General features: G+C 36.0%; 3 protein-coding genes across 3 annotated transcripts in view; 2 read left to right on the top strand and 1 right to left on the bottom strand.

Annotated features, from left to right (window-relative positions):
• The first annotated feature begins 631 nt into the window (after positions 1–631).
• LOC111341618 (tricarboxylate transport protein, mitochondrial) lies at positions 632–6,658 on the top strand. Its single transcript, XM_022948608.2, has 6 exons — positions 632–871; positions 2,241–2,448; positions 2,980–3,203; positions 3,404–3,624; positions 6,152–6,225; positions 6,413–6,658. Exons 1-6 carry the CDS (start codon positions 730–732, stop codon positions 6,525–6,527), a joined length of 984 nt encoding a protein of 327 aa, XP_022804343.1. The 5' UTR covers positions 632–729; the 3' UTR covers positions 6,528–6,658.
• Positions 6,659–6,945: 287 nt separating this feature from the next.
• LOC111341632 (homologous-pairing protein 2 homolog) lies at positions 6,946–11,799 on the bottom strand. The gene is made up of 11 exons (XM_022948609.2): positions 11,691–11,799; positions 11,547–11,600; positions 11,354–11,394; positions 11,082–11,171; positions 10,201–10,312; positions 9,231–9,301; positions 8,928–8,967; positions 8,807–8,841; positions 8,629–8,682; positions 8,379–8,438; positions 6,946–7,312 (listed from the first exon to the last, which is right to left on the bottom strand). Exons 1-11 carry the CDS (start codon positions 11,713–11,715, stop codon positions 7,256–7,258), a joined length of 639 nt encoding a protein of 212 aa, XP_022804344.1. The 5' UTR covers positions 11,716–11,799; the 3' UTR covers positions 6,946–7,255.
• A 14-nt stretch (positions 11,800–11,813) lies between these two features.
• LOC111340744 (large ribosomal subunit protein eL43) overlaps positions 11,814–12,943 on the top strand; it is a 1,827-nt gene continuing 697 nt past the window's right edge. Inside the window, exons 1-3 of the mRNA XM_022947637.1 lie at positions 11,814–11,898; positions 12,051–12,179; positions 12,938–12,943. The exon at positions 12,938–12,943 is cut by the window's right edge and continues 77 nt beyond it. Of these exons, the coding sequence (XP_022803372.1) occupies positions 11,896–11,898; positions 12,051–12,179; positions 12,938–12,943 (138 nt within the window). The 5' untranslated portion in view covers positions 11,814–11,895. The remainder of the gene's footprint in view (positions 11,899–12,050; positions 12,180–12,937) is intronic.

Genomic DNA, 12,943 nt, shown 5'->3' with positions numbered 1-12,943 from the left:
AGAACTGACCAACGAAACGGAAGCAACTGACGCGTACAGGGAAAAGCTAGAAGAGATATTACCAATCGTAGATATAGCCTTTCAGTTCAGTACTTGTTTGTCTGCTATCTTGCCCTCTTCCTTTTCTTGCATACTCTCACGTGCTGGTGAAAGTTGTTACCTCGCTTTCCCCCTCATAGTTATTCATAGCACTTTTGTATCAAAATTTTAGAAGTGTAAACAAACTTTATTATTTTATTTTTCGGTAATAAATCTATCGTCATCTGGTCACGCGACTCGACAATTTAAAAGTTAGACAGGCTATCCATTTCTCTGTTCTTTTTTAAGCTTATTGATCACAATTTAACTTTATGCATTAGCACGTGCAGGCCTCTCCTATAACGCATGCTATCAGTATATTCCTTATCAGCAGACAGGCACTGAAACTCACATTATTTTTGGCGATATAAATATTCATTTTAATGCTGTCGTCAATCAATAACATCGAGGGTTTACCAAACATTCCATTTGTATTGTGATCCTGCAGTGAATTTACATAGAAAAAGTGACATTACATTACCAAACAAAAAGATTGTTATGAGCCAATCATGAGCCCTCCCTACATGGTCATCCCACATAAGTGACCAGCGGCCGTACTCAACGGGTCATTCGTGATGCCTGTTTCACGTCGACAATTTTTGTTTCGAAGAGTTTCAAGCGAGGAGTTAGTTTGGTAATACAGATTTAACGATGTCTTCTCCAGAAAATAGCAATCGAGGAGCACTGGTTGCGACACCCGATCCTGCCACTTATTATCGAAGTAGGTTTTTGTGTGCCGCTCCTGCTGGCGGAGGAAGAGGCAGGCGGCATCCAGGGAAAGCCATCCTCGCTGGTACGGTAATTATATTTTAATAAAGGAGTAATTTCTTTAGTTTTTCAGCTGTGAAATATTGTTTTATCAAAAATAGTTAAAGGCTGATATCTGTTTGTTTGAACCAGCTTCTGTCAATTATGAGAGAAAATTCAAGTGCTTGCGATCAATGAACTATAAGCTTACAGAGTAAAAAGTGGGTGTTTTTTGTAGTTTAAATATGGGGACCACTTGCCGCCAGAGCATGTTTCGGCGACTAGATTATAGACTTAGTGAAAGAACATTAAATTTTGACGCATGAGCTGTTATTTTTCGTGGAGAGGACGAAAGTTTTTTATTGAAACTCTATCTCTATGTCGATCGTTAAACTCTATCTCGATCGTTACTGTTTGCATTGCCCTTGCTTAACCTTGAAAGTACAAAGGTCGATCAAATCCTTCGCTTCGTGACGCATTTCACCAAAAGGCGGTTCGAAAAGTTATCGTAATTAGGGCCATATGAAATATCGCCGAAAAGATATCGATTTTTTTTTGTTTTGTCTAAACTGAAACGAGAGATAGGTTTTGTTCTACGTGGCAGAATAATTTTCCTGATGTGAGAACTTTACGTGTGGACGTGTTCACTTGAACAAAACACACTCACGGTAAATCAGAACGCGTTGTAATCTTTAATAACGGCTGATACTATTCAATACACAACTATCTTACTAACATTTTATTAAAGGCTAACAAGGTAGTAAACCTCTTGAAGAAGAGGAATTCGTGACGAGTAAACTTGATGAAATATTTTATGAATTTAGAATCAATATCACAAACATGGGTCATGGGTGTTTCGGGGGTGTGTCGGACGTCATCATTGCGCAATTTCTGACTTGCGTGACTAGTCAATATTCTGATGGGATGATGTTAATGGTGGATAATTGCGAAAAGTTTGTGATATTACAACATCACAAGATTTTTATCATATGTCCAGAACTGAAACTATCATCACATGTATAGTAAATTTCTTTAAATTGGAAATTTATTACTGAGATAAAATGTCTGCCACTCTCAAAATATTTGTTGGAGTTAATGTCTACTTATTTTGTTGATATTCTTGTCTACTTTGAGAGGAAAGTACTCTTTTCCTGCTGACTGACAATGAATATTTTACGATATATGAATTACATCCATTCACATCTTTTTTAAATTTAATTACAGATAAAATGCACAGATAAGAAAGGAGAGAGGGTGATAAAGTGCCCTGTGTTGATGATACCTTCTTCTCTCTTAGAACTAGACATAACTTTAGAGTATGTGAAAAAACAATTCTTTAAGATTGTTCTCGTTAAGTACTCTAAAATCTTTTGCAGATTAAAACTGATTCCTTGACACGAATTTTGTTTGAACAGGGGGTATTGCTGGTGGACTTGAAATCTGCTGCACATTTCCAACAGAGTATGTAAAAACCCAAGTACAACTTGATGAGCGAGCAGCAAAGCCCATGTACAAGGGTCCTCTTGATTGTGCCGTGAAAACAGTAAAAAATCATGGGTTTTTTGGACTCTATAGAGGTCTTAGTTCTTTGTTGTATGGCTCAATACCAAAAGCATCTGTAAGGTGAGGAAAAATTAACTTTTTTTTTTTTAGATATTTTTTCAAAAGAAGTCAATCGTTCCTTTGAGTTCTAGAGGAATGTGTGGACTTAAACCCTCTAACTCCCAGAGGTAATTAACATATAATTTCTCCCAACAAAATCCATACATTGTCCACCAAACAGGTAATGAGAAGGCCCAAGATGTTATCTTGGTCAATTAGTTTTCAGCCCTTCAAATTATTTTTATCTGGTAAATTTGATGTTTCTATGTTTCTTTCTTTATCTGTATGGAAGATTAAGAATTTTTTTTCTTCCAACATATCTTTAGAGTGGAATTTGGACTTTGATCTCTCATATTTTAGTGACAAACAGAAAATGTTTTTAATATATGGAATTAAAGTTGTAACAGATGCAGTGTCCTTATTATTAAAATATTGGACCTCAGTTTGGAAGGACGTTTTGTTGTATTCATGGACAAAACATTTCTCTCTCTCGATGCCTGTCTCCACACAGGAGGAAACTCACTAATAAATATTGTTTAATTGATTGTGCAGATTTGCAATGTTTGAGTTCCTGAAAAATAACATGGCAGATGACAATGGTAAATTAACACAAGTACAGACACTCCTCTGTGGTCTAGGAGCAGGAGTAGCAGAGGCTGTTGTCATAGTGTGTCCAATGGAAACTGTCAAAGTCAAGTTTATTCATGATCAGACACAACCAAATCCAAAATATAAGGGTTTCTTTAGTGGTGTTGGAACTATTGTAAGAACAGAGGGTGAGTTAAACATTCTCAGGTTTATACCGGAAGTTTTAATCATGAAACAGTTAAATTGAATCAGTCCACTGAAAGGAGGTACTTCTAATCAATCATAGAGAAGTGACCTAGTGATCTACATTTCATTTGGATCTCAGCTAGGATCACGAGTGTACTAAATGAGCTATTTTTTTTGCTCACTTTTGTTTTCTCGATCTTAGGATTGGGTGGAGTCTACAAGGGTCTAACAGCCACAGTAATAAAGCAGGGGAGCAATCAGATGATTCGATTCTTTGTATATTCCAACCTGAAGAACTATCTTCAAGGAGGTGATCCCAGTGTAGACATTGGCTTTATAAAAACGTTTTGCATTGGTGGAGTTGCTGGTGCAGCTAGTGTCTTTGGCAACACTCCTGTTGATGTTGTTAAAACAAGGATGCAGGTTTGTGAACAATGATTTGTTTTGGAGATGTTTGCAGGAACATTTAAGAGCTGAAAGTTTTTGTACTATTTAAAAAATGAACAGCAGTGTTTTATCGGGTTTAAAAACACGAGGCGTAGCTGAGTGTATTTAGACCCGATAAAACACGTTCTGCTTAAAAAACCCGTGCCTCTCTAGGGATTTTTCCAAATGTTATATGAATGCATTAAATAGGTTCAAAAACCTGTGCCTCTCTAGGGATTTTTCTAAACGTGATTTGAATGTATTAAAAGTTAATTACATACAGAGGGGAAAAGTGCTCCTTGTTCGGCTGCTGTTAAAGTTCAGAAAGCTTTTCCTTGAAATGCTGCCCAAACATTTTTCCTCACTGGATTTTGACTTGGAACCAGTGGGGAGCAGGGATGGCACAGTGGTGAGACTGCTTGCCTCCCACCATTGTGGCCTGGGTTGGAGTCCTGGACTTGGTATCATATGTGGGTTGAGTTTGTTATTGGTTCTCATGCTTGCCCCAAGGGTTTTTCTCCGGGTCTTCCAGTTTTCCTCCATCTGCAAAAACCAACATTCCAAATTCTAATTCAATCTGGAAACAGTGGACAAGAAGAGCCACCCAGTGGAATGTTCATTAATAATAATAATAATAATAATAATAATAATAATAATAATAATAATAATAATAATAATAACCGAACCGTATAACCGAACAACCGAACAGTAAATCATGAACATTTAAAAAAAAAAAAAAAAAAAAAAACATCTTAGTATTGGGCCAATTGACACTTTTATCGTTTTATATTGATCATTTATATTTAAGTAGTATTAGATATTATTATAGTGAACAGTCCTGTCATGCTGATAGGTTACGAATTTTCGCCCAATCTTGCTTAGCTCACCAGCATCCAAACGTGTATACTGCATAATAATAATAATAATACTCTGGGACGTGAACATACAGTGTGACCATGTCATCAAAGCCAGAAGAGCAGACATTGTAGTTGTAAATAAAAAAGTGCACTATTATTGATATTGCCGTACCAGCAGATAAAAGAATTGGTGAAAAGGAGAATGAGAAAGTTGAAAAGTATCAGGATAATAAAAGAGAAATTGTAAGAATGTGAAACATGAGAACTGTGCAGGTGATACCAATCGTTGTAGGATCATTGGGAAGTGTAACAAAAAACTTGAACAAGTGGTTGGGAAAGTTGAACGTCAAAATTAGTATTCCGTCACTTCAGAAAACTACGTTACTGGGAACAGCGAGGATTTTGAGGTGTTAGGTACCTAGAGTACAGAGAAAATCCTAAGGGACCCCTGGTCATGGGCTGTGACTTGTTCCCTTAGGAAACAACCCGGAAAAAGATCATCCAGTTCGTTTACTCTGATAATAATAATAATAATAATAGTAATAATAATAATAATAATAATAATAATAATAATATACGTTAATTGAGGCTCCCCCATAGGGGCTTTTCAGCCACAATGTAGTTTTAACTAAGTGCTTAAAAATCCCTGGGAGTACACATTGACTTGAATCTTAAATGGGAATTTCATATCAGTTCTATTCTTATATCTTGTTATGCGACTCTGAGAACCTTAAGAAAAATAAGGAACTTTACTAATTTTAAACTACCGAAACATTTGGTAGAAACATTAATTCTGTCCAAAATAAGCTACTGTGACATTGTTTTTTATCCACTACGAAAGTTCCTCTCAGCTAGACTACAAAGGCTCCAGTTCGCCATGGCTAGTTTCATCACCTGTAAATATGTAAACAGTATATCTACCATTTTGGATCTTGGCTGGCTACCTATCCTGGAGCTAAGGGACTACTCGCTACTAAAGACTATTTTTAAAGCACTGTATTCTGATAACTGGCCCTCCCATTTAAATGTGCAAGTCGTTAAACCCATCAGGCATCTCCATTCCAGTGTTGCTTTAAGGCTTTATGTTCCATTTGTACAAGGCACCTTTCAGCATTCAGCAGCCATGACTTTTAATGAATTGCCAGCAAATATAAGGAATTGCACAGATTTTAAAGAATACTGCAGGCTCTGCAAGGTGTTCTTACAGGCGCGCGCTTTGTCTTCCTTGTAAAGATATAGAAACAACCACCAACCAATATATTCTACATATTTACTTTCATGTATAGTTTCTCTTACAATTTAGTTAGTTTAATTTATTTAGTTAATTTAGTTTTAATATTAAATATTAGTATCATAAGGTTTCACAGATGAAGAGCCACACCTTTTATGTGGATATACTATGAAGAAACAGTTATTATTATTATTAAATCCCCACTGGCAGGAGGCGACCAGAGGGCTATTTACAGAGTGCAGCTGAGGAGTTGAACTGGGGGCAACTGAGACCAAATCCAATGAGTAGCAGGGTGGAGGACTTGAACCCGGGCCACTGGTTTTCAAGTCCAGCACCCTAACCACTCGGCCACGCCGCCTCCTCTTGCTAAATTATCTTGATTATTATTATTAGTTTTAGAAAAATCCATATTTTTTTTCTCAAATCTTTCTTGCAGGGCCTAGATGCACACAAGTACAAGAACACTTTAGATTGTGTAATGAGGATTATCAAATATGAAGGACTGAAAGCGTACGTATTATTTTTTTGCAGATTTTGTAACATGAAAACAAAACTCCTAGCTATACAAGCCAAGGAGAGTCTGAGTCAACTCTTCCAAGATAGAAATTCAAATCTGGGTTTTTGTTAGATTACTAAATCTACCAGTTCTTTCAAATCATGGCTTATTAACAGAAAAGACTTTCATCTCTTTTTCCAGGTTTTACAAGGGAACAGTACCTCGTCTAGGCAGAGTAGTCTTTGACGTTGCCTTTGTTTTCACTTTCTATGAAAATGTCATGAAGATGTTGGATTATGTCTGGGAGACAAACTAAGTAAAAAATTCAACAAACTGACATCTGGACCTTTAATTATCAGACAAATAAATTATAATATCACCATCTATGTTATTTCCTGTATTTCCAGGAGTAGTTTTGCACAATAAATATATAATTTAAAAGGTTGACTGTGGATTGTTTGCACAAATTATTTAAAAGGCAAAATGTGTTAATGAAATGGCATTATTAAATATATTTTTGGCAAATTGGAAAGGATATTGGAATTTTTCGTATTTGTTTGGTATATAATTGACACAAATCCTTTATTTTTTGTGGTGTACAGGTATACATGATATTACACATTATGCATACCTATCCGCTCCCAAGATAATGATTACAAATGTTCTGGGAGTAAAAGACAGAACAAATCATATTGAACAGGGAGTAATTCGTGAAAAAAAAAATTTCACATCAATGTAGTTATCAACACTTTATTAACAATGATCACAATGACCTATTGATAATTAAAAGGTATTTATAAAGGAGCATTGTGTCAAGATTTCTGTTCTTTTTGTTTTCTTTTTTAAAATAAACTGTTACTGCTGCACCATATCCTTGATGATGCTAGATTCCATTTGATAATATCCTGCCCAAAATGATTTATATAATCAGCGACTATGTGAGGAAAAGCATCAGAAGAAAATACACACTGGCTAAATATATTCATCACTTTGACACAGACTGCCATCTGAATATAAAGTATATTAATAAGAACAGAAAATGCCTCAACAGCCTGGGATTACTGCACCATATTCTTCATCTGTTTCAATACCAATGTCCTCCTACAAAGCATGTAAATAAAAGCAAGATAAATTCTGGTTGGGTTTTCCTACATTCCAATTTAGCGCCATTGCTCCAATAACCACCCCCCCTCTAATAATTGCACCCCCCCCCAAACTTTCACCCCTTACAGGCTTTTCAATTGAACCCGTAACCTGTAACACCTGTCACAGGTGTCACTGGTAAGTGTTACGGCTGTCAAAGCGCTTCGACTAGTAGATCAACACCTATTAAATGCAAATTAAAGAACACCTTTGTGCAGAGATAATTGAGTTTAGTATTGAATGTTAGTCGGTTTTAGTTTTTGAAATGAATAGCCTGTCGTCAGTGAATAATCGCTATGCTTCATCACTTCTCCGCAATGTTGTAGATTCTAGCCCAGGCCTCTCCAAGATGTCGTCTTCCCTACGGGCCTAAGATAAATGGCCTTTGACTATGTACTTAGCTGTTATGCATGGAGGTGGCACAGCAACGGCTGTACAAAATTCTCTTGAGAACCCTGCCTTAGGAGTGACTAGCATCTAATTTCTCCTTACAATATCACCCACAAGAATAAAAGAATTGATCACCAACTTAAAGAACCTCTTGATTGTGAAACAAATTCTCCTTGTCAGCCCCTTGGGTAATGTATGGAGAACAATGTGGAGAATATACATACTGATGTTAAGGATGTAAAGGGTTAACCTTGCCTTGCAGTTACTAGACTACCCATCACTTACAGAGGCTGGTAAGTTAATAATAGTTTTTCCTATTTAGTAATGCTAAATTTTTTCTTTTCTCTTATATTGTAATCAGTTCTCAAACATGAACATTAATATTAATTCTTTTAAAATTTGCAAAATGTCTGTTGGACAACTGTAATATATTGAGTACCCTGTAGGCCATAATTATTGTGTATGTACCCAGAGTGCATTGCAGTATTAAAGTTGTGTTGAAGTGGCTTACAGAGGCTGGTAAGTTTATATACCCAAAGGGGCAATCCAAAACATAAATGATTAAATGCAAAAAAATAGCTTGAAAATATCTACAAAAAAATGTAATAATTATTATAATAATAACTCAACTTACAATAAGCTGTTTCTTGGATTTGGGATAGCCTTCCAAAATTCCATTTAAAATGTCAGTTGCCTGGAGAAATAAATTACCAAACATATAAAAGTTGATAGTTTAAAGTTTTAGTTTGACATAATTGGAAATAATGGCCATTTGACTGTTGTAAGTGCAAGGAATGAACTTGAATCTCCAAGAAAAAGGGACTATTTTCTTCAACAACAACTTATACCCAATCCATTCAAGTTAACAAAGAAAATTACCATACCAATCGTTTCCTCTTTTTCCACATCTGGACACATTGCTTGTGTTCCTTATAGATCTTTAAAAAAGAACATGATATTACATTAAAATGATAAATAAAGAAAGAAAGAAAAGAACAAACATTATGGTTTCATTTAAAAGAAAAACCACAAAACTACCCTGAGGTTTTATGAAATCCTTACCTTATCTTTTTCCTCTGGAGTAACATGCTTTGTTGCTAAAAAAGATTAACAGTTTTTAATTATCTGGAGGTAAAGACCTCATTATCATATATCTGTATGCAATTAGAAACATTTGACTCACCAGACTTAATATTCTTGAGTCTCTCCTGGTATTTGTCACACTGCCAAAAAAAAAAAAGGGGGGGGGGAGGGGGGTGAACAATGAATCTTTTGTTCTCATCCACTACTACTACTCCTGAGCAGGATGAAAAATTAAAGTGAATCTAGTTCAAGGCAGTCATTAACAAAAACAATAACAACAAAAGATTATTATAAAAACAATTTACAATAATTTGAGTAAGATACCAAAAAATAGATGTAGAACTACCTTAAGATAGCATTTGAGCTACAGATTTGCGTTTGACTGCAGCATGTAAATTAATACCTTTTGGGTCAGCTCCGATAGTCTGGCCTTTGCATCTTTAGTTGTAAGTGTGCTGTTCACATTGCGCAGTTCTAAAAGGTACAGAGTAACAAAGTAAATGTTTGATTTATGTCCTAAAAATCACAGCAAAACACAGTAAGATATAAAATAAAAAATGCTGCCTACATTGCCAGATTCTGAATCATCGGACATTTATCCGTAGCCAACATTTAGGGAAGATGAAGGGGGTCATGAATGGACAAAATTGAAGAAGGTTACTACCCGTTTGAACTGAAGGGAAACAGTTAATTTGATTGAAAACCTGCAAGACATTTCTGCTTGTTTTGAAGCTTTGATTTTGACATTTAGACAGTTATTTCCCTGTAGGTTCCTTTCTTTGTAACCACTCTGCCATGACACAGTTCCATTAACCCTTTACACCCTAACATCAGCATATAATTTATGCATATAATTTCTCCATACTGTTCTCCTTTCATCTCCTAAGATGTGGAAAAGGAGAATTTGCGTAACAATCCAGAGATACTTTAGTTGATGATCACTTCCATCATTTGCAGAACCTCAATTTTTTTGCTTCAGGGTTGATGATTTAAGGAGAAATTAGATGCTAGTCACTCTTATGGGTTAAAAGGTTAAGTTAATGCAACTGCCACCCTTGTTTTCTCTTCCCCTGTGGGTTCCACATCAGTGCATGCCTTGTAACATTGCTGTTCGGTTTTCTAAGGGTGTGCCCTAGCCAACCCCATTTGCGCCTTCTAATCTGGATGTCAATTCATTCCTGTTCAGGTCTTGCCCACAAATCTTCATTCCTTATGACCTCAGGCCAATGTATGTCCATGATGGACTGTAAGCATTTATTGACAAAGGACTGCAGTTTGTTGGAGGTTGCTTTTGTTACCCTTTTTTATTATAGTCATTAGTTATTTCTCATGAATATTCTGAAGACAAAATAAGAAGAAATCCTTATCATTACCTGACTCTTGAGTTTTTAAAGTCTCCTGTAACTTCTTCAACTTTTCTGTGCAGGTACTGATTTGTGTGTCAATTTTCTTGATCTCATTCTCATCGTAGTCTCCAAACTGGTCCTGTAGACAATGGCAACCAAATAATGATTTCCAGAATGTTACTTATCATTTAACCTTTAAGCAATAGACCACACTTTCTCTTGGTTTACCAGTGTATTAACCCAGGAGGGATGTAGGGAGAATGAGAGAAAATTGTGTAGATTGCGAGCTGGCAGCCAGTGATTTACAAACTTTTCTAATGTTTTCTTAACATCTCAATTGGGTTATTATGCCACTAAACCAAGAGAGAAAGTGGAGTCTGTTACTCCTCAAAATGAACTTAAAACAAAACACCACATGTTTCATGGGTTTGCCAATGCAATAAACTATAGGTTTTTGACCAATCAGGGTGCTCATAGTTTCTCAGTTATTTATAAACAGTATTATTAAAAACTAGATCATTGGATAATGCAATTCAAGACTTTTTATTGGCTTAGCCATTATGGTATATCAGCCAATATACCATAATCTACAAATATGGTAAGCGTACGTGTCAGCTTAAAATTAAAAGGGAGCTAAAAACTTAATAAATTTTAATAATTTAATTTAATGGTTTTAATAAAACAATTATTCTTCTCGCGCTTGTTAGATATGAGATGATTGTAGCCAACGAGGCGCTATGCACCTCGTTGGCTATCTATCATCTCATATCCAACGCGTGCTTGTGGAATAATTGTTAAATAGCACTACTGTAGACAACGCATGTCATATGGTTGGCTCTTAGACTCCCTAGGAAACCAGGAATAATTCTCAATTTTGTAAGTCTTTCAGATAAATGTAATTATGTTACCTGTTTAGGTGCATATGCCTTCTGCTTCCCATTGATCTTTTCAGTGATAATGCCTTCACAGGCAAGTTTTTCTAGACTTTTCTGCACTGCCTATCAAAAACAGTAACAATGATATACAAATCACCAGAAATCAATTAAGTACGGTGCTTCCTTTCATACAACATGTGTGATTGTTAGTTTGTTTTAAATTTCATTTTAGAACAGTTATTTTGGAGGAAATAGAGGGAAAATCTCATTTGTAACCCTTTGCCCGTTAGTGCGGGTCTATTTACCGTTTTTCCATACTCTTTGTGCAGATTCGAGAAAATATCAACTGCAAAGAAAACACATATAGGTAGATAAGTTTGACAATGAAATTCAACGTCTAGACGCGTTGTTAATATATTGCATACAAATAGTAGGTGTAAAACAGAGAAAAAGTAGTGCTATACTTTATATTACAGGCGAGATAATCATATTGCATACCTGCGCTATATGGTCTATTCTGTTTGGTGAGATACGCCAGCACCGCTTGAGACGCTGTAATCCACAAGGAACATAAATTTCAAACTTGGAACAAAAATTTATAAAGAAAAAGAAAGATTGTACATCCAGTTAGTTTTAATGTACCTTCCTCTTCAGATTTCTTACTCATTTTCCGAAAACTTCAATTCGTGAATTTCCGCGCCACATTTGTACCTCGCGCCAAATAATTTCAACTGTTCCTAAGTGAAGTACCAGTAAAACCGCTGCCAAAGTTCAACTATAAATCATAAGCCAAATTCCCGGATGGTTCTCTTTCTCTCCTCTACTTAGTTTCCAGATTCTGATCGAAATGGTGGGTAAAAATCTCTGGATTATTTCATGAATGAGTGGCCATCTAGAGTATTAAATAGTTCCCTATGAAAGCAAAGTTGCTGTTTGTGTTAGCTATGTATATAGTTTTGGGTATTTTGTAATTTCAACGACTTGTTTCCCTTGTCTCTCCAGGCAAAGAGAACCAAGAAGGTCGGAGTCGTAGGAAAGTATGGTACTCGTTACGGTGCCTCACTTCGAAAAATGGTTAAGAAAATGGAAATCACGCAGCACTCGAAGTACACATGTGTCTTCTGCGGAAAAGTAAGTCTGGCTACCAAAGAAAATGGAAATGTGGTAATTGGTGTAAGAACTCTCACAAACTGTATTGCCTTTTGCTGATTAGACATTTAAATTTAGAAACTTTGCGATCATTCGATATTCAAGGCCTTGCTCCATACTAAAGCGTTTTGTATTTGTCTGTAATTGGATCAAATGTTTCGCCTTCTGTTGCAATATTTATTACTAATAAGCATTTGATTACGCACATGAAAAATGTCAACCCAAGGAACACCACAACAAAGTCGAATGCATGTCAATGTCGTTAATGTTTACTCTCTCGACCCACTTTGTGGTCAAAGTGAAATCACCGCATAACAGGTGACGAACAGTGCTGTTAGAGTTGCATAGCCACATTTAGAAACCATATTTCTCACTCTATGCCTGCAAAGAGTGATGTTATTATTGATGACCTGACAGTAGGCAGGATGTATGACACATGTACCAGGACCCAGTTGTTCAAAGGATGGATAGATTGCTATCCAGCTGAGAACTGTCAATACAACTTACTTAACTCTGCACTGGATAGAGATTTATCCATTGAATAGTATAAACTACCCTTCAAACAACAGGAGTCAGGTGTACAACCTCACTTGTGACAACTTATTTGTACCTCATCAGCTTTCACTCATAAAATCAGAATTAGCTGAGGTTGAAGCTTTCTCAAGGGACTTCGATTTTTTGGGGTACTTGCATTTTTTCACATATGTTAACATCTTTCTGCATCTTTTTTCTTTTTCCAGGAAGCT

Source organism: Stylophora pistillata, chromosome 12 (assembly GCF_964205215.1).
Source record: "Stylophora pistillata chromosome 12, jaStyPist1.2, whole genome shotgun sequence".
NCBI classification, from domain to species: Eukaryota; Metazoa; Cnidaria; class Anthozoa; order Scleractinia; family Pocilloporidae; genus Stylophora; species Stylophora pistillata.
Note: the sequence above shows the minus strand (reverse complement) of the source record. Positions and strands in the feature narration are given on the sequence as shown.